The sequence below is a fragment of the Temnothorax longispinosus genome, chromosome 10, assembly GCF_030848805.1.
Source record: "Temnothorax longispinosus isolate EJ_2023e chromosome 10, Tlon_JGU_v1, whole genome shotgun sequence".
Classification (NCBI taxonomy): domain Eukaryota; kingdom Metazoa; phylum Arthropoda; class Insecta; order Hymenoptera; family Formicidae; genus Temnothorax; species Temnothorax longispinosus.
The window spans coordinates 5,136,409-5,158,277 of NC_092367.1; the positions used below are offsets into that span (position 1 = coordinate 5,136,409).

General features: G+C 40.6%; 1 protein-coding gene across 1 annotated transcript; it reads right to left on the bottom strand.

Annotated features, from left to right (window-relative positions):
- Positions 1 to 2,721: 2,721 nt before the first annotated feature.
- On the bottom strand, positions 2,722 to 12,628 carry LOC139820434 (uncharacterized). Its single transcript, XM_071790704.1, is given in 18 exon segments — positions 2,722 to 3,370; positions 3,441 to 3,548; positions 3,754 to 4,068; positions 4,144 to 4,482; positions 4,484 to 4,530; positions 4,754 to 5,117; positions 6,159 to 6,337; positions 6,416 to 6,652; positions 7,114 to 7,282; positions 7,362 to 7,443; positions 7,871 to 8,144; positions 8,361 to 8,449; positions 8,904 to 9,090; positions 9,409 to 9,592; positions 10,015 to 10,291; positions 10,293 to 10,355; positions 10,859 to 10,967; positions 12,517 to 12,628. Coding segments are annotated over 18 exon segments (3,279 nt in total). The 3' UTR covers positions 2,722 to 3,226.
- Positions 12,629 to 21,869: the final 9,241 nt, after the last annotated feature.

Consider the following 21,869-nt stretch of genomic DNA (forward strand, 5'->3'; position numbering starts at 1 on the left):
ATCTGCAATGTTAAATATCTTTCTGATTACAACTTTCATCAAATCTTCATCAAGCTGAAAATCGATTCCGCATATTACGCAGTTACGATAAATGCGAGGCAGGCTTTGCATAAAGTTGGAATCGAGTAAAATCGTACTACATGTAGTACAGACTTCGATTTTGCCCACCGCACATTAAATCCTGCATATACGTTTGATTGAGCATCGCCGCCCTTAATTGCGGGATTTAATCAACACTTTTCTTTGTCGCGAATTGTCAAACGCGCTGAAGTAGGACAAAGGCGCGCGGTATCGATAGAATTACGAAAGGCGAAGTCGCGAGGGAGAAAGAGGGAGGAAAGAAAAAGGAGACGAGAGGTCGGTGAAGAGAGAAAAAGCGCGGAGAAGAAGAGCCGGATCGCGCGGTTTTCATCTGCGAAAATTAAGGCGGAATCTGCCGGTGGTAAGAAAGTCCGTGCTAATTAAGGCTGTTTCTTCAGAGATTCCCCTTTCGCGGCCGGCCCCCTCGGCCTCGGCTTTTAAATAAATTATACCGAGTTAAAAGCCTCTTCGCACTTCCTCAGATAATCCGCAGGACCGTTTCGCTCACCAAAGTTATACCCGCGGGAGAAATCTCGCGCCGGTGGAAAAGGACGAGCCGAGCGTTCTTTTCTCCGCTTATAAGGGTAGGTATGCCGCGGGACTATAATGCCGCCGAGTGATCTAACGCGGGAATACTTTCTGCTGCAATTACGTTATAAAGCAAACAAGAATGCTCATCCCCGGCCCCATTCTCATCGTCCGGGTCTTCTTTACGAAAATGCGATTAGTCCGCCGAGCCAAATTCAATTATTTTCCACGTGGCGATCAACGATGCTTGCGCGAATCTCTTTTTGCCCGATAAATCACCGTAAATTGATTTATTGGAAGTGATTACCTGATAATAACCGCGCGCCCAGGATACGTTTCTAGAAAATAGTATACGTTATTGAGAAAATTTCGTTGTGTAGAGAAAGTACGTTATATGTATACCTAACAATTATGAAACTATCGCGAAAGACGAAAATCCTTCGACATAGGAAACATTGGATAAGAGCAGTTACAAACGCATCCCCAGTCGGCTTTTCAGGATTTCGAATTCTTCGTCTCTTGTAGGTGTCGTCGAACGACAGCGAGTCATCGTTAACATCATTGTTCTCACGGTACTCCCAAGGCGTTAAGAACGTCCCGCGGAGCCTTCAAGTTAAGTAGATGTTTCTCGGTACGTCGGGTGCATTTTTAAATAATTCGATGCAAAGCAGCCGAGAAAAGGCGCGAATTCCCTCCCAAGAGGTCGCGGGAATGACGGGGAGGAGGAGCGCGGTACGGTGAAAGAACGAATGGAATTTCCGTGGGATTCGCTCCTCCTCGCGGGCCGCGGCAGACGTGGCTGGAAAGCGCGAGCGGTTCGGAGCGACTTTTACAACTTAATTTTTGCGTATTTGCGAGCTGCGACGACGGCGGCTTGCTGGCTTTGCGGGAGAAAAGTAAATTTTCCGACACGTTTGCTCGCGCACATGGCGTCGCGTTCGTAAGCAGCAGTGTGTCGCCACCGGATTTGCGTCAGAATTTTATTAATTTGTTACTCACCAATTTTATGTGTCACGAAGAAAAGCGAAGATAGGTTTAAGCAGTTTATCGAATCTTTATTGGCCATTCAATAAAAGTACGTAAAGTTGAAGACTCGCGGTCAATAATAACATTCAGTCTAACAAATTCTTTGAGAGAAAAATGATTTCAATTTGACCAAAGAATTCGCCTACGTTGCTTTATCGATACACAGGCAACATTATTTCTATTCATTTAAAATTTATTACCCTTATTTCGATCTTACGCTCTTCAAGATATTATATTACAGATCTTCCCGCGTTATCTAAATGTAGAGAGGTTTCTACGGGCTGACTATCAAGTAGTGAAGATAAATGCTAACTCCAGCCATAAGATATCACTAGGTATGCCGTGGCGCACTTACCAATACCAACACACCTCTGTCCTTATAGATGTTTATATTATAAATTTATATTGTATAGCGCGACAAGATATAACGTAAAAGGAAAGAGAACTAAACTCCGACAATTGTTTAAAGACGTAATCAAGCACATAATTTTTTAGATATTGTATCACAATTAAATAATAAAAATATATGTCTATAAACGTTTCGCACACAAAAATCGAGTGTCAACAAATTGCTGACTAATTTGTCTTTCACGTCAACTCTAAATCCCACAAATTGCGAATCAGATTGCTTGTACAGGTTACTATATAAGACGGTGCGGTTCCGAATGGGAGCTGACTATCAAGTAGCAGGGATGGATGCCAGGGTAGACGGTATTAACCACTCCACCTATTGGTATTGGCACGTGCACGCGGAGAAAATATTGCCGAGTCGAGAATTCGCGAATAAATCTAAATAACCTTCGTATCGGGATATCGCAGTCTTTCGTATCTCTCTATCCCACGTATTTATTAAAAACAGCAATGCTTTTTTTGGGATGATTTTTCTCTCATATTAACGGATATATACCACATTTTATTTTTCACAGTCGAATAAAAGGAAAGTTCGGAAGAAAGGCTTCATTGATTTCATTTATACTTTATTCAACATTCAAATATCTGAATATAAAATACTGGACAGATTTATACAATCATATTACGTAAATCAGTGTAGAAAACTCGAAAGTAACAATATGGCGTAATTTAAGAACCGCAATTCATATAAATATTAATGAAATTATTAAATATCTGAGATATTGAATATTTCGATTTACAAACATATTCCGTAAAAGACTTATCCATAATTTATTAGAAATTATATTATTCATTTTTTTTCGAAAGATATTTTATTCAGTTGCAAATCAATCGTTGCGTACTCTCAAAAACATCAGAGTAATTTTCATATAGTATCACTGAATAATTATCAACAAAATTTGCAAGTAAAAATGAGTAAATGAAAATTCAGCCTATCGTATTTAAGTCGGTGCAATCTTTTGTAGAACGGAAAACTATAAAATTGCCAAGACGCACCTTCTCGTTGCATAATTTAATTATTTTTAATTCACGTATTACCTATCCGCTTCTCTGTACGCACCGAACAGAATCGAAGCGACGATGCACTAATACTTTGCCAGGCGAATCGCAGAAGATAGCGACACAAAAAAACGAGTAATTACCAGAAGTAAGAGTCCATTTTATCTACCGCCGCGCTTCGTCAATCCAGATTCAACATTTCTCCAGACGTAAAACTGTCCCCGCGATCATCCTTCTGACTTCTATCAATGTGACCGTCGGGCGACATGTCTTTGCCGGCGAAGCGATTACCGAAATTCAGAAAATCCGAACAGGGGCTGCCGGTCTACACAGGTGCGGAGAAATGTTCTCTTTTTCTCGTCGTTCTTATAGTAATAATTTTCAAAAGTGTTTACTTGAAAAAAGTTATCCGCATCATTCTCCATCGGCGGCTGCCGGTGCAGTCTCGGCGACACAGTCGCACACTGCTGCAAAGAGTTATTATCGCAGAACATCGTGTTTTCCTGCAATCAAACGCCAAATATTTCATCAAATAGTTAGACTGCTAGTCGAATATCCAATCAAACTTTGTTAAAGAATCCGTCGTTGGTTCCAATCATCGTTGTAAATCATACTGAGCGAATGTTTTGTAACGCTTATAAGTTGATGATTAAGGTTCATTATTTAAAAAATAATTAGAGAGAAAAGAGAGAATATGATTTTACTTACGAATTTAGATTTCTCATCGATAACTTTGACGATATCACCTTCCTCAGTCGTAGTGATAATGCCAGTACCGAGCTTCTTACCGAGTATTTTTACCTCTTTCCTACATCCCTCGAATGCGGGATCGACGATATTAGGTACGTAAACATTCTGCCCATAGGCGTTCTTGAGGAACTGCTCGTAAGGACTGAGAAATCTTGTATCTTGATAGTGCGGGACTACTAACTCGTGATTGTGATTCTTCGGTCCCAAAATCTTCACCTCGTTTAGACCGGGATATATTTTCGGGGGTGGCAAACAAAACTTATCACTAAAAGGCTGTAAAATTCGTCATAAAAATGTATCGCGTGTATTCTCAATAAGTGTTCGCAAAAGATCTTTAAATGACCATACCTTCATGCACTGGCTTCCGGAATCGAGCATCTTCATGTCCGGTTGACCGAAAGCCATTAAGCCGGTATCGCAGTCATCGTCGAAGACTGAGGACAATTTCATCTTCGAGTCGTATTCCGAATGATGATCTTCCATAGGGGAGACACCGAGAATATTTAGATCTTCCGTAAGACTCTGATTGCTCTTTAGGTACGGTAGTGTTTCGCCAAATAATGATAATGGTGGATGGTTCTTCATTAGTAGAGACGATAACGAGGATTGCGAGCTAGTCGATAGGTTCGAGGGATGACCCAAGATGCTCGTTAGATCCGGCTGGCTCGACGTCACGGCCATTGCTGGGGATCGGCAACCATTGACAAAAGTTATGAGCATACGACTGTTTTAGAACTAATTTCAAACATCTCAAGAGACTTAGCGTGGCTGTAAATTTGCATACGTTTGCTCCTTCTCACATTAATTCAGATTTTATAATTAATTATTAGCTACTTAGAAAATAAAAGAACTGTTGAAATTGAGATCAACTCTGACTTATACTTGAAAAAATGTGCAACGGTCTCGAACACCTGAAAGATTTTTGTAAATTGTGACATTACGGCGCCGATCCACCTACCATCTTCATGCCCGGCAAGAGCACCATCGCCATCGATAGGCAGAGGTTTGGGACCCAGCAGGAGATCGTCGATTTTGGTCTGAGAGAGGAATGCCATGCCATCCGCGAAACGATCGTCGAGGCTTTTACTGTCGAGAATTCTAATGTCTTTATCTTCGAGCATCTCGATGCTGTCCATTGGCATACCGCTGGGCTTCTGGCCAGATTCCAGCACCATGATCTGATTATCGTTGTCGCCGATGATGACGTCGCCGTTATTGCGTATATTCACGAGATTGATGGCGTCCGCCTGTTCGCCGTCAAGAATCGTTACGTCGTGGGAATTCTGCGTCATTAAGTCGCGAGCCTCGCTGTTCGTCATGACCTGCAGCCATAACGCGTGCACATAAGGGCATTGAACTGTTTAAAGCTTCGTCATGATCGGAATAATTTATTCTGATAAGACGAACTGTGCGACACATACACGTAAATATGATAAAAAAATACGTTTTTGTTATATTTTATAACCATAATTCCTGTAGTTACAAAAAATCATAATTCTATGTAATTACAAATCGTGAGATCAATTTTAGAAATAAATCTGAAATATTATGTGCAACACAAGATCGGTTTAAACCGAGCATTTAAATGGTAAATGCTTCTTAAGATTTTAAACCAGATTCATCTATCAATTTTCAATTTTATGAATGAAAAAAATCAATTAGCTTTCCAAAATTACTTCAGAGAATCACGAATAGAAAGTATTTAATTAAGACTCTTGTAGCGTTTGAAGTCTATCGATATAAATGTTAAAATTAATCGAGTTTCTACGATTAATTTGAAGAAGCGCCGAAGATAAATTACAGCGAACGCTATACATTCCTATAAGAACGTTACACAGCACGTTTCGCAAACGCGGCAGCGTAGCGGTTCTCTAAATAGGGAACTCTATGTAAAGGAATGAAGGCGCCTGACATGAATACTCCGAATGTATCGCGCCGGTCGCGCGTACAGTAAGTCGAAAAGTCGATCGAAAAGACGTCGACGGCGTAATACTGGTTCTGCGTAAAGAAAAAGTACGTCGCTCTTCCAAAGATAAAGATGTCGAGAGACGATGTTATGCCTTGGGATTCGTGCACGCTCTTGCATTAAATTCCCGTCATATCAACAATCGTCTTTTTCTCGATTTTACCCAAGTTTATTATCAGCAATCATAAAGGCACAATTATCATAGACTATTTCTTAAATCTTTTAGAGCCCGCGAAAGTATCGTAGGAACAATTGAATTAAATTGTAAGGAAAGTTATTTTAAACTCCAACAAGGGGATATCATCCTGTTCCCGACACGTGACTATTACCGGACGCACCGCTACGAGCGCTAACACAGCTTCATATACGTTGAATGTGGTAATCGTTTCTACATTACCTCGTAACGACCGTCCTCCGTGGCGCGAACAAACTGTATTCCACCTTGCGCAGCCAGTTCTAGTAACTCATTACATTCGTCCATCGACGTAGTTGAACTCGGGCCATTTTGCCGGTCTGGCTCGTTGCGATTGAGCACAGACGGAGAGAACTGCGAGTCCAACGCTGTCACCAGATCATCTGACGACGACAGATTAAAGAGAGGAGCACGTCTCTTTCTGCCTCGTCTCGCCTCGCAAAATTGACGAGAGAGCTTACCTTGCTCCTGTTCCGCGCCGGGAGGCTCGATGATGAAGCTGGATCTACCATCGGGTTCGATATTCTGCATCACAGTGGCAACTACCGGTACTTTCACCTGAACAGCTTTATTACCGTCAGTGTCTGAATTCTCGGCAGGATTTAAAGTTATTTTTCCTGCTATTCGCAAATCTTCGGCAGTCGCAGGTGTAAGAATCTATAACAAATGATACATATAATTATTATCAAACACAACAACTGAATATGTTGGATAAATAAATATCAGTAGATATTTCTATTAATACACAGGAATTATTGTTTGTAACATACTAACTTAAAGGAAGCTGTCGGGACTATCAATAGCAAAATAAACAAATATACTTGCAAAATATGCAATCTACTTGTTGTAATATAACATGTAACTTTGAATAAGCTTTTTGCAAAGTCAACTAAATCCTGAGCCTCATCAAGTATGTTAGTACGTAAAAACAATAAATTATATTAAGAAATTTAAAAATTTTAATTATCTTTACTATAACTTTGACGTTTTTCAATTATACATAAATTCATTTATTTAATTTCTGATTAATATATAATTAATGTTATTATATATATTTTACTCGCGTGATTTTTTAAACAACACGAATATTTTTCGTGCTCACTTATCTCTCTTTCGCTAAAAACCTAAATTTCCAAGATGATTTAATTATGTTGATAACGTGAAAGTATACTTACGTGCTTATTATTCGCAGTAGATGAAATCTTAACGAGTACCGGTATACCTTTCGCAGGTTTGTAAAGAGCGAAAGGAATCTGGCCTTGAAGCAATGCCATTTCCATCGCTTTCGTATCAATTTTGTTTATCACGATGCTGTCCATCAAATCCGACTTTCATGAAATAGGATTCCAAAACTAATTACAAAATCCGTAATTCGTTGTATTCACCGTAAATCAAATATATACTAACCGAGCCGAAATAATCCTTCTCTTTGCTCTCACTTGTTTGATTTCGATCGCCGTTGTACAACTGAATAATCCTAACGTTTTTGCTGAAAATGTATAATCACATACGCGCGCTAAAATATATCTATAATTGAATCAATTTTGCATCGTGGGAAATAATAATTAAATATATAAGCGCTTTGATCATCCACCTGCGGGAAATTAACTAATTAAAAGAGATCTGTTTTACAGGAGATTGACCTGTGAAATTATAATTAATTGCCTTTAAATTCATCTATTTTTGCGGTGTCTTCCTTTTTATATCCAACAAAAATACCAATTAGTAATCTGGATAACAGAGGGATTAATATTTTTAATTAAATCAGTTTGGAATTTACCGTTTGCATTCTATGGATATTTATTCGAGATGGCAGACAAATTCCAACGATTTTTTTCAGATCGTTTACACATTTATTGCGCCAATGATTACGGATTGTAAATCGCAGTTAACGTCGCAGCCACTTTCCCACATACCTTTTCCCGGTGTTGGGCTCGTTCACAGCGGATTGCGCGTTGTTCGTGCTTCGGTACTTGATACCGTGCTTGTACTCCTCGTGCGATCGCAAAGCAAACCTGCGCGGAAACTCCTTTCCGCAGACTCCGCACGAATACTGCATCTTGTCAGCGTGTGCGTGCGCTTTCACCTTGTGACAGACCAAATTCGACATCTGATTGAAACCCTTGCTGCATAACTCACACTTGTACGGCCGCTCGTTTGTGTGCGTGAACACATGGTTTCGTAAATTGCCTGAAAATACATTTATTTCGAGATTTTTGGGTGGCATGTGTGTTTTATATGTCGGTTTACGTTACAAAAGTACATAATAAAATCATTGGATATGAATAAATCTAAAATAGAAAAAAAAAGGGAAAGAAGATTTTATGACAATCGAAAATTCTTTCGAGAGGAATTTGCCGGTGCGAGATAACAGATTATTGCATAATTTATATTTTTGCGTCGTACCCTTTTGATGAAATCCTTTACCACACACGTGACACTTGTGCGGCTTGTGTTCCGAGTGCGTTTTCCGATGGGAGATTAACGTAGATACTCTGAAATACATATTATTTTAAAATCATGTGCAAGTTAATTTTATGATTCAATTGAAAACAATGGTGCTCAGAGCCATAACTGGATGTATTTAATCAAAATTATAATTTACAAACTTTCGGTCTCTCTTTAGACCATCTTCAGTGTAATTTGAACAATAGAAACCGGTGAATTAAAAAAATATATAATGAACATCCAGTTATGGGTTTGAGTCCCTTTGTCTTCAATTGATTTGTTAATCATTTGAGCCTCTTTATATTTATTTTAATTTTATAAATAAACACTAAAGATACATTGGCTGCTGTCATTTAAATATAAAACTTAGGCTACGGTCTACTTAACACTACAAATGCTTCGAAGCATTCATCTTCTCTTTTCTTTCAGTGAAGAAAAAAGAAGACGACGCTTCGAAGCATTTGTAGCATTAAATGGACCGCAGCCTTAATAATTTCCTACCTGTTAAATGTTTTCTTGCAAAATTCGCACACATAGGGCCTGGCGTCGCTATGTATAGCTTTGTGCTGACTCAATGTTGACAACTGTCGGAAAGCCTTGCCGCAAGCCTCGCATTTAAAGTTTCTCTCGTCAGTATGAGTCGGCAAGTGTCTCATCAGAGTGTACTGATGGCGAAACTCTTTTGAACCTGATTCGAATATTAAACGTAAAAGTTTCTTATAACGAAAACAAGCTGTCGAGCCTTCCGAGTCGACATTAAAGAGTAATTACTCGTTACGCTACAAAATCGAATGAGAAATGTAAATGACATTTTCCACGAAAGAAAAAGATTTGTCATTTTTATTTTTAGCTCTAATATTTCTAATTTTTTCTTTTTTAATTCCATTTCTTATTTTTCAATTATTAGTTAATGAAAATACGGGAATGTGAGAATTACCGTTCACATAAAATATTCTTTATTGGTTAAACAGATTTGCATATTATTACAGCGAGAAGCGTTACGTACAAATGCCGCATTCCCAGATCTTGAGCGTTTTCCCGTCGCGTTTCAGATATTTTACAAAATGCAGCCTGGATCGCGGATCATCCTTATCGATAAGCCGAGTTGTCGAAGGCAAAGGTCCTTCAGCAACAGGATGTGAATACACCACCACATTCTTATCCGGCGCGCTGACGCTTTGTTCGAAAATCTGAAAAGGTCGTGTTCAAACGAAAATACCAATAAAACGCTGAAGACAAAGAAATTCACAAAGTATCGCGATGAAGAAATGCTGTAAAGTTAAATCGCGTACGCAAAAGCTACGGTGCAATTTCGAGGATTGCATTATGCCGCGTAAAAGTACAGTTTCCAACAATGCTCCCCGCAATTATGCATCGCGATGTAGATAGGCAAATACTTGGAGCATAAAACTATAGAAACGGGCGTATGCAAATGACATTCTTCAAAGTAAGAAGTAAGGGGGGGGGGGGCAAACTAGATAAACGGAGCGACGCCCGTCGGTGAAATATTTCATATAAACTGCTGCTGTAGCGATATGCACTCGCTCTTGGCAAACAACTTGCCGCGCTAATAGTTGGACAAATATTTAAGATACCTTACTTTGGCACTTACTTTGTACCTTAACGCGTCCTTGCCGACGAGTTTCGTGACTGCGCCGTCGATATTGATCACTTCGGAATTTACAGTTGCATCCAGGTCCACGCATTCTTCCTTGAAAGTCATTTCACTCGTTCGTAAACCACTATCAATTATAAAATTATTATAGCAATTGATTACTTGGGTCAATTGATGATTGGGGACAGATCCTAAACCCGAAACACTCGCTACGTCACCGTTCTTCGATTCTGGGCCCGAATCTTCCTTCACGTAAACTTCGTAAACGCTTGATTGCCGCAATGGTTTCATAAATTAACGGGATTAATGAAATTAGAACGTATCGTACGTTTTCTCTACTACAATAGATATAACTAAAACTATTCTTTTATATGTCTAAAAATTCACTTGAAGAAAACTAAGTATTGTTAACTCATTAAATAAAAAGGGGAAATTTTTCTTATATAACAATTGTACGGTTCGATAACACTGTTCAACCAAAAAAAAAAACATAAGAACAAAGGTAATCGTTTCTCATAGTTTTTTAGGCGCTGAATATGATGCCATTTCTCCAACACGTCACATACAGTAGTTTCTATATGATAAAATAGGTACACTCTAAAGTACCTACTAAACTCAATTTCGTAATTTTATTTGCAAATTTCTCAAAATTGTAAATCAAGCTATTTAATAAACTAAACTAAATCATATTCAGTATTCAAAAAACTATGAGAAACGATATTCTTGTGCTCGAAAAAAAACATTTTTTGTTGAACAGCGTAATCTTTATACATCGATACTGGAAACAAATAGTTCGTATCCGTGCTTATACCGACTACTTACGAGAACATTGCGAGCTCACCTGATAACTTCGTCCGAAATGGGACGGGGGAATTGCACCTGCGGATCATCGTACTGAGTTTCCCCTACAAAGTCGAAAAGTACATTCTATAGAGAAATTGTTGTCTTATCTTAAAAATAATTACGACGGTATGTTGTGCCGTACAGGCACACATTGTATCATACGTAAGAAGCATATTTGATATTTCGAAATAACTTTATTTATTTCGCAAACATGCACTGTATTATTTTATATACGATCAAATGTTTTGTCGAAAAAGCATGGTTTTCGCAATCTATATTTTTACAAATAAATCCATTTTAAAAAAATATTTGATTTTTCAAGTGATCGAAGTGATTTTTCACTCTCAATGTCCATCCACGATGCCGATGTTTTCTTACTCGGGAAGAAATACGTTTACGATATTATTGTTTGTGGAAAAATTAATCGCGAAAGCCTTCCGCTTTTGTTACTACTCCGAAATTCCTTGGGAGGGAGAGGTCCCGTTTGTTTGGTAACGTAACCGTCTAATCGGCGGATGGCATCTCGAGCGAGATAATGCGATACAGTCGTACCGGTACAGACAACATGCATGCCGGCTCGTCTTATACACAGCGATATTACATCATGTAAACATCTGTCTCCAAGTTTCGTCGTGTTCATAAATTATGCATCAAGGTTCACGTGTATAGCATCGACACTCATTTTATATACATGTATTAAATTTTACGTTAGTGGCTCTGTTAATGGATAGATAGTTATATCCGTACCGTTGTCAAGTTAAAATATAAAATAATTACATGATGTTAAATTTCTCGAAATATCAGAGCTGATATCTAGATATATTTAAATATCTATATTTGTTCATTACAAAAATATCCGTGTTAATTAAAAGCAAAGCCCGCGTAAAGCAAAGAGAATATAATCTAGCATAATTGAGCTACTTGTGAACACAATTTATTTCTATTATTATTCGTATTACGTGTGCAATATATATAACGTATAATATTACAATTTTATGATATAAAAATATAATATAAAACTGATAAGTAGATTATATGTTTAATTAAAATAATAGAAAAAAAAAATTTTTTCTATTATTTTAATTAAGCAGTTTTATATTCTCGTTATTAGATCTATATTATTTATAAATTACTGACATAATTTTTTTATTGTATTTCAGAGCATTTTACTCCGAAGTATTTCCTCCACATTCTACAATTACCAGGCACCGCTGCACACACGAACGGCAATACAATAGCCAAATAATGTCACCACAATAAAAAAAAAAGAAACATACTATGAACGGCATCCTGCAGGAAGCGTCAACACCTCCGAGGATTCACGAGCCAAGAATCGTCCTTGGACGATGCACGACGCAGACTACGTTCACCGAGGTAGCACGTTTATTTTTTTTTATTCACCGAATAATTTTTACGTAAATCGAGGAAAAAAACAGCGGTTTTTTTTCTCGCACGCGACACGCGACCGATCTTGCCGAGACGTCACGTTGCATCGCGATTCGCGGCTCGGGTCTCGGCTTGTTTTGTCTGGCGTCAAATAAACGAAAGCCGCCATTATCAGAGCTCATTTTTCATGTGGTGCAGGCGGTGCCCGCTCGGCGGATCCGCGACTTATTGGCGAGACGAACAGCGAGAATGGTAGACGATTGTACTTACAGTTGTATCCTTGCAACAAATTGCCGTGCGACATTTTCGCATCGATCGTTCTGCGCCCGTGGATCAGTCGGATCAGTCCCTGCCGGCCGGCTCCTGCCCCCCTCAATGTCATTCACATTGACCTCCACCGGATAATTCTTGGAATCAGGCAAAAGCACGCTACACGCGCACCCTCTGGCGAACGATTTATGCTCTAAAGTGCAGCAGGAGCGCGTCCTTTCCATCGCTAGTCTCGTTTTACAAGTACTCGTCAAAATGCGGATTACCAACTCTTTTGCACATCTGCGAGCACAAAGAATCGTCTAAAAAGGTATATATATATATTGCATCTTGTATATTGTATCTTTTAAATATAACAAAGAAACATGTCGATAACATTTAGACGAAAATTGAAATATCTCTGATCAAGAAAAATACAAAAAAAGAATCTGATGGAAAACTTTATTGAATTTCTAAGTGTCTAAATTTGAGATTTTTAAGTTTCTTTAAGCATCCGCGTGTCGTCTTTATTTCTCTTTCTCACTTTCGCTTTTTTTCTTGCAGCCGAAGACGGGATATTTGCGGGATATTTGCGTGTATAGCATTAATATGCCGGGAAACATCTGTACGCCATTCGATCGGGCGGCGCGACGAACTAACGGAAACCATCTCCGAGGTCGAAGAACTACTTCCCCCTGCTTTCGAATTCCGGTCAGGTATGTCGACAGCGGCGCTTTCCACCTACCGACATGGACTCCGCCATACTTGCCCGACTCAATTATGACTTGCTACTTCTTGTTAGCCGCTGTTTAAGTTACTCCGGGCCTGCCTTCCTTCCTTCCCCTTCCTGCTTGCCTTGCTTGTCCTTATTCTAGTCAGCCGAGTCACCTGTCAGTCTCCTCCCTCGCGAACGCTGAGAAACGCAGATTTTTTTTCACCCAGACGTCTTCTTCTGCAGGAAGAGGCGTTTAAAGCGTGACGGACTAAATATTTCAGAGAATTCTAATTTTGAAAGAAAATATTTGCACCAAGAAAACTTTCGAAGTGGATATTTTTAATTATAACAATTATAGCCAAGTAATAGGCGTCTCGTTTATCGCCTTGCATATAAACGTTTCTTAATATCAGCTGCGAAATTGCATTACCTGTTGCTCGAAGTTACACCTACATACGTACGAATTTTAGCTTCTTTCGCTTTATAGTTTATTCTTTCACAAAGATTTAAACTCGCAGTACGAGTACGCAGTCACGCGATGTATTATTTAGTGAAAGCATATCGCGCTTCGCGATTGGTCCCGCTCAGCGAAAAAAGATGTGCTCGCGAACTATGCGCGAGTCGACGGCATCCACGCCGATGTTTGCCAGCTACTTGCAAACTGTTGAGGAAGTGACGGCAGTTCTCGCTGGGTGTTCTTACTGCGAAACTTGGCCTCCTCGGCGCGTTGCATGGGTGAAACAGAGCGCGCTTCTCTCTCGATAGCGATGGTATTATACGAACCAGCGGGGGAGAAAAGCTCTCGGGTGACGTCAGAAATTACATACGCGCTTCCGGAGTACGTACGCGACAATTTCGACAAATTCTACAAAATTCTAGCTGAGATGTTCGATTCAAATTCGGAAAGGTAGATTGTAATTAAGTACTGTATACGAACACAAATTCTTGAAACTGATGACAGTGCGCGAGTGGCTTGATTTCTTCTTCAGGAACGACGAGGTGCATCTAAATTCGATTTTAGCAACAACCTTTGAGTTAACAATTCAACAAAATCTTTAGGATTTATTTTTACAAGTTCTTGGAAAAATGGATCAGACAATTGTTGCATTGAAAAGCTTTCGATTTCAGATAGGATTTACTTGAAGAGAATGTAGCCTTTGCTGTTTAAAAAGAATCTTAATTTAAAGTTTTACCTTTGCGCAAGATGCACTTTTCGTATTTCTAGATGAGGCAACATCACGAGGAATTATATTCTTTTTGTCCTTTGCGTCATACATTCACGAGGTTCCCTCTTGGAAGCTTTTCGAATCGCTCGAAATTTTTCGCAAGATGTGAGATTTTCAAATGAAAGCGCGGTCATTAGAATGGCGAAAGAATTGTTTTTCTCGGGGAACGTTTGATTTACCTCATCAGCGAGTTCTTAACTTCGACGTGGGGCTTGAATAGCGGTCGGGTGCTCGAACGAAACGCTTTCACGAACTCGACTCCGGCGAGTGGCTGTAGAAAGGTGCGAGAATTCGAGAGAAAGAGGAAGAGATGGCGGCGAGATGGGGTTGCGACGGAGGAAAAAGAGGTAGGAGCGAGGGAAGCTCGCGACGGCGGTGGGGTGGCAATTTGATTTTGCAACCTAGATAAAGAAGAGCTTTCTTCCTCGTTATTGGTTACTACGAGTTCGAACCTCCTCGCTCCTTAAACTCGGAAGAATTTCTCGGTACGCGATGGAACAGCCATGGGGATAGTTCCGCCGAACGTGAACTTTCTAATGCGATATACGCGCGCGCGGCGTAAATTACAGACGCGGCACGAAGATGCGTGACCGCGTGGTATAGATGCTCTCAGTGGTATCGAATGTTCGGCGAACGGCTGCCGTGAGATGGATAGCCTTGTGCCGGAATGAACCATCCCTGCAAACTGTGCAACGATGAATCATTGCCTGGAATAAGGAATGGGATGTCAAGGATACAATTCTCCCTCTTTCTCTCTCTCTCTTTCCGTACCTCTCTTGTTTCTATATAGAGGGGAAAGAATAGTATTCCAATCTTTTTAGTTCTTTATTTAAAAATCTTAATTTTTCAGCTGATTTCCCGAAATAATTTCTCTCTTTTCGTCTTTTAACAAATTTTTTTCCCCCGAGTGTCGCTAAAATAAAACTATCTCCGAGCAAGTACGTCGGTAGCTCTAGATCGCTGAAATAAGAATTCGCGACCGTCAACATAACGGATGTTCAGCCGGGCATCACCGTCTTCCTGCGAACGACGTGGGATCGAGAAAGAAAGTCCTCGGACTCTCTTCCGAAGTGCCGATGGAGTCGGCCGACCCAAAAACAAAGCCGTAACTCGATAGAGACGTCATCCTACCGTCAAGAAACTCGGGGTGACAAGAATAGGGTGACTCACGAAGGCCGTTGCCGCCGCCACCACCGATTCTCCCCCCCCCCCTCGTTCCTTCCCAACCCTCTGTCCAGCGATCCCCTGCGCGCACCCACGACGTCTATTCTCACACTCCGCAATGACCTGGACGACGACGACGACGCTCGTCTTCTGGCCGACCACGAACTGTCCAACTGTCCAAGTGCCCATTTTCGCGCGGGTTCTGGCGGGACACCTCCATCTCTCTCCTATCGCGAATAATATCTCTCCAGGATACCGACAGGCATGTCTCGCGAGCGAGTCCTGACAAATACGTAACCGTGGCCCTCCCCTCCCCGCCGTAACATTCGAGTTTACTCTACCAGAATGTACCGCACACGGCACATATCTCGACGGGCGAATCTTTCGGAAGAATGGTAGCCCCGTCGGCTTCTATTGACGTTATGCTCGTCCGTCGTACATTTCCCATGTAACGACGTGGAAAGATCGTCCCCGCCTAATGACGTTACTCAGAACGACGGAACCTCGGTGGATTCAATTATGGCACACAATTGTGCCACGAAATGAACAAGGACACCGCGATGCGTTTCATTCGTTCGATTCTGATAGAAAGGGTTAAAGTAAAATGTGACAACTCTTTATAAAAGAAATCGCGATAATGTTGAAGATGAAATAAATGAAAAACGAATAGAATAGATTGAAGAAGCGAGTATTACATGACGTATGTGGCATTTTCTTTAAATGTCGAACAACGAACATACACACGCACACATAGATGCACGCACATATACGAACTCTTCCAAACTACAGGGAAATTAATTTTCTTAATGGCCGCGCGTGCGTAAAATTTCGTTTTCATTTATTAATTTCCTTAATGGCATAATCTTCAGTTTACATCCAATTGCTATCGCTATTTCTGGGGTCAGATCGCCAGGGCGAACGGGCGATGCGCATCCGCTTTAACGGAGCGGCTGTAAAAAATTAATTTTCTTAATGCAACACTATCTGCGAAATGGGGTGAATGCTGAGATTGCGAAATAATTAGTGTTTCCTCGGTTGGCGCCCGAGAACTGAAATTTCCAGGAAAATTCTCCCGGCATTAAGGCTCCGGTCCATACTGCATAAGTTCCATAGCGATTGCCCACCGGAATATTATATTATATATACGCTATGTGTACATAATTTTTTTTCCGCGGATACATGGCGCGCGCGTATGTGCCGCCGCATGTAAAATCGCGAAACTTTTACGTTAACTGTAACGCCCTGGTTTTAAAGCCACTCGAGGTAGAGGTCAGTTCCTGGGATTGCCATTAACTAGATAATTATGCGCCTCGCAAACTACACAGAATTTTCCTACAATAATTATTCGATATTTTGCAATTCTTACGTCTTTATTTCATTTAAAAAACATTGATTTCTTTTATTTTATTTTTAAATTCCGGACGGCATCAATTGTTTTCATTCGCGAAAGACTAATTCGAACATTTTCTCTTATTGTCTGACGTACAAATATGTCAGAAAGAATGCAAGTAATTACACATTAGAAACACAAAAATAAATGTGAATTTTGCGTTTTTTCTCGTGCAGCTTGTCATATGATTTAGTAATCATATTTCAAGATATTTTAATATTTTTTGTTCCATATAATTTTTTTAGATAAACATAAATCTATGAATATGTAGGTACATAATACTTCTACTTCTCATTAATAGTGACTTCATATTTGTTGATGCAATATCGATAATAATTTAAGAAAAAAGTAGTTGGAAAACAAATATTATTCGACGTCTTCCCCCTTCATAACAGTTTGATTGCTCGCTTCTTTATATCACATCTGTGTGTAAGAAGCAAATGTTTGGAAGCTTCTTCAAGGTTGAAAGGCATGTTTTTACATTCCGGTACCATTAAGAAAATGAAATTTGCAATGCAGATAGGTGAGATACTTCTCGCATTTGCATTGACGTTGCCGATTTTTTCAGTAGGAAAATTAAAATGTACCCTATAACACGTTCCGCGCTCATCAAAAATCAAGCCAATCATTAGTAATCGCGAAAAGGGAAAGCAAAAGTGTGGACAGTTGAAACCGTCAAATGGTCGTTCATCAACCAAGAGCATCGCAAGGTAGTCTCCTTTATCCTCGACAAATTTGACGCTGATTATGACGCTATCAACTTACTTCTTCGAATAACGCGCGCTATTTGTGCCATCGAACTGTCGTCCTTTATGTGTCAAACCCTTTTCTCGAGATTATTTCGGATGGGTCAATCAGAATCAAGAGTTGCCGTCAACGAGGCGCCGTAAGTCTTCGGGAAACAAAGGAGGGAGACGGAGAGCGACGACGGGCGTAAGAAACGGCAGACTCCCTCCAGCAATCTCGTGTCGCGACGTCGTAACTGCCTCGGATGTCCTATAGGTTCGTAACTGTTTCGGAATCTAGGGAAGGCGCTCGGCGACGGGCGTGAAGGGGTGATGGTTGGCACGGAGTACGGATACAGCGTAAATTGTTAAGGCGAGGCCTCGCCTAGTTATAAATTAGGAAAGAGGCAATCTCGCCCAGGTCGGATGTTTTCCCGCATTTCCCGCGTCCTTCCCGCGCACCGCCACCCCCTCGCGCTACCTCCTTGTCTCTTTGTACGAGGCTTTAGTACCGGTCATAAAAAAAAGAGGAAGAGCGAGCCGTCTCAGAAATCCAGCTGAAATTAAGCCCCACCGTATGGTTCCTCCAAAAAAAAGAGAGAGAGAGAGAGACAGGAGAAAAAGGAAAGAAAGGAAGAGATAGAGAGGAAGGAAAGAACACCGGGCCGGAAACTCCGCAGCGTCTTCCTCGGTGTGTCCTCCTTTCTTACCTAATCACAGTTAGGCCACCGTCGCTGTCTTTCGCGAGATTGTGTCGCGTTTGTGTGATGGTATCGCGGCAAAGCGCGCCCTTTGTCATGGAAAGCGGTTTAAGGAAAAGCCCGATTCGCAGGAAGTCGGAGACGCGTTCTCTGTAACTAAAGACGTCTTCAAGATTCTATAAGGGAGTCCGTACACAAAGAGACGAGTAACTATAACAAATAGTTATACTTATTTCCTCTTAACCACGGACAAACGCAAGTATTTTTCTACGGATGCATCGGAATCTTGCCTACTGGGCAAGTTTTTAAGCTTATATTTGTTAAAAAAAAAAAATTAAACATTTATGTGTGTGAGCTGTACAGATGAAATCGCGTTCTATCGTTTAAAGGCGTAACGTAAAATATAGGTCAGAAAATGAAGCGGTTTCATCATCGAACGACACGTACGCGATTAAAATGAGATATGAAAAGATTATTTACATACATGAGAACATATCAGACGGGAAATCTGATATTTAACTAAAAACGTGATTCAATTATATCAATTTTTTTTATCTATCTAATTCTACCCGGATCTTTTATTAGTTTTTCGGAATATATTCCTGACGTATATGCTCTGTGTCGTGGGTTCTTTTTTTTTGCCCAAAACGGATTTAAGCGGAGACGAGCAGAGGTATCACGCGAATATTCCATATCTCGTCGAACGTGCCCTTTGTTCGATTCGGATAATACGGGAGTGTCAGATTTCAATCTCTCGATGCGCGAGATACGTCGGGGCATGCACGGCTCCTTTTTAATATCTCTAATATTTCCAGTCAATATTCCCCATTTATTCCCGATCCATCACTTGTCTGACGTGTAACCGGATGCCACCCCTGCCCTCCCCTGCCACCCTGCCACCCTAATATAGAGTCAATCCGATATAGAGAGCGGAGTTCGAATTTCCCGCACCGCGCACCGTAAGGTGATCCGCTGTAAGTTGAGTGCAGAGGCAAATGTTTTCTTTCCAGATGGAAAATAACCAGCGTCGCATTTCCGGGCGGCACGTGTGTGTCGCGAGCGAGCGAGCACGCCAGGCACCATATCCCGCTGATATGGAAAAATAATTCCATCTCTCATAATTTCCTGCGGAGCTAGAAGAGCCCGTTTGGAGAATTTTCCGACTTGGCTTCCCAAGTCTGGAATCGATGTTAACCGAGACCGGTTTTCACTTTTCCGTTCTTAAATGTGCGAGATCTCTTGCACACAGCTGTGCATTTCTCTCATTTCTCCCTTCCACGATTTAATTAAAATGAAATGTGCAGTGAATTACGTCGCGAATGACGTATATTTTTATTTTCTCTTTTCGGACACATTCTCTGTTGGGTTTCCAAATAAGTTTACAGTAGAAGTAGCCAATTAAACGTTTGATCGTACGTAGAAGAAGAAAGATTGTTTCCGTAAAAGCGAGCTTACATCCTCATCGCCCAACCCGAGTGGATCACGACGCGCAATCTTGGTCGGACTCCCATCTCGAAAGCGTGAACGATAGAAAAAAGAGAAAAAGGAGGAGAGCTGGTCGCAGTGGCCGCTGCGGAGGGATCGCGATTCCATCCAGTGGTTACGCCCAGAACTAGTCAGGCAGTGGGTTGGCCCGATTAGGATCAGCCGAGAGAGAGAGGCCCGGAACGAGCCTCCGGTTATCCGACTCACGCGCGTCGTTTTCCCTCGCAAAAACGGACGTCCAACGTCTCCGTCTGCTGATCCGTACGTTGAATGTTCTCTTTCCGACTACGTGTCGGCGAACGATGGTGGGCATCGACGGTTATTCGGTGGAAATTTCGTCGGGGCAAACGGTCGCGGAACGAGGAACACGATTTCCACTTGCGTTGTACTTTAATCGGGAAACTCGACGGCACGGTTGTCCGAAATCCTGCGCGAAAACGAAAGAGAGTAAGGACCACCTTAGCTAAAAGAAATAGAAGAATTACCTTTATTATTACTATATGTTCACAAGTACTACACAGATAACGTTTCGGTCGTAAACTTAACAATTTTTGGTACCAATTTCTAGCAATACCTATTCCAATTATAAGCTCGATATTTGTTTTGGTTTAATGTTCTTAGGAGTTTAGTTTTTCTATTTTGTATAATCATATTGCAGCATATAATTCATAATGTGTACAGAGATGATTTATTTCTTCATATTGAAGAAATGAATTGAATGCTTTTCAAACCCGACTTAAAAATGTGGCTTCGTACAAAATATTATATAAGTCTACAATTTTACATCTTTGAATTATTTTTTTTTTGTAGATTCATGAAACACTTATCTTCTCAAATGCAAAATTAAATAACTCACTTACATTTATTAATGTCTTAAGTTGAATTGTTTGTTATCCGATACAATAATTATCTATATATAGGATCTAAAAATTCTTCCCTGCTTCCTGATCTAAAAGCGTTGTCAGAAAAATGACCAATATAGAAAAATATGTTTACCTACCGGACTGCCCTTTCTCGACGCAATATCTTGAGAGTATGAGACGGGAATACCAAACACAGTTTATTTTCGGCGAAGCACACGAGGGCGGCAATCGAAGCGCCTGGCACTCAGCGCCGGCACGAAACAAGGCGCGGGCCATTTCCTGCCATCCCGGTAATCGACCCCAAGTGATTGGATATGGATTATAATGGAAGTTAGACTTAATGCCGATGTACTCTACCTTGAAGTATTCGCGGCGATATGCGATACCCGTAATCCTCGAACGCAGATTGAGAATTGATCGCTCGATAGAACGCATTCGATCGCTCCGTCGTGAATACACTGTCGCAATCGCATAAAGAATTAAATAATCTAACTGATTAACTAATGAAGCGAATAAAAAATTAATTTTATGCTGTTGCTATAAAATTTAAGAATCATATTGATATTATTGCAAGAAAAAAAATAATTATTATATTATTAGTATATTAATCAATCTTTTCGCTACATATGACGAGAAAGCTTTTGCGAAACTGTCGACAATGCAATTATGACGCACTGCACCAATTTATTATTTCCATACCAATCAACGTAAATTTATTAAGAATTTACAGTGAGGGAGAAATCTCGATTGATTTTTCGCTCAAAATCGTATTTACTTTTATGGTTTCAATCCTCGCTGGACGATATGCCAACTATGCTACTGTCACTGCTATTTAAGAGATGTGATATCGACTATTTCAAGCATCTTATCGTCGCTCTGAATGTCGCATACTTCCTCCCGCTGAATTACTCTGATTCGGTTGACTTTCGGGCCATTGACTTTCGTTCCGTCGGCAGACACAGAAGTGTTGGCTAAATTAGGCGTAGCTACTGCGAAACATGCGCGCGTATTTGTGTATTTGCAAAACTAATCCACGCCGCTTGCCTTGGTGGGTAGCTTGGGGGGAGGGGGAGGGGGTGTGCTGAATCGTTTTCAGCAGACGAGC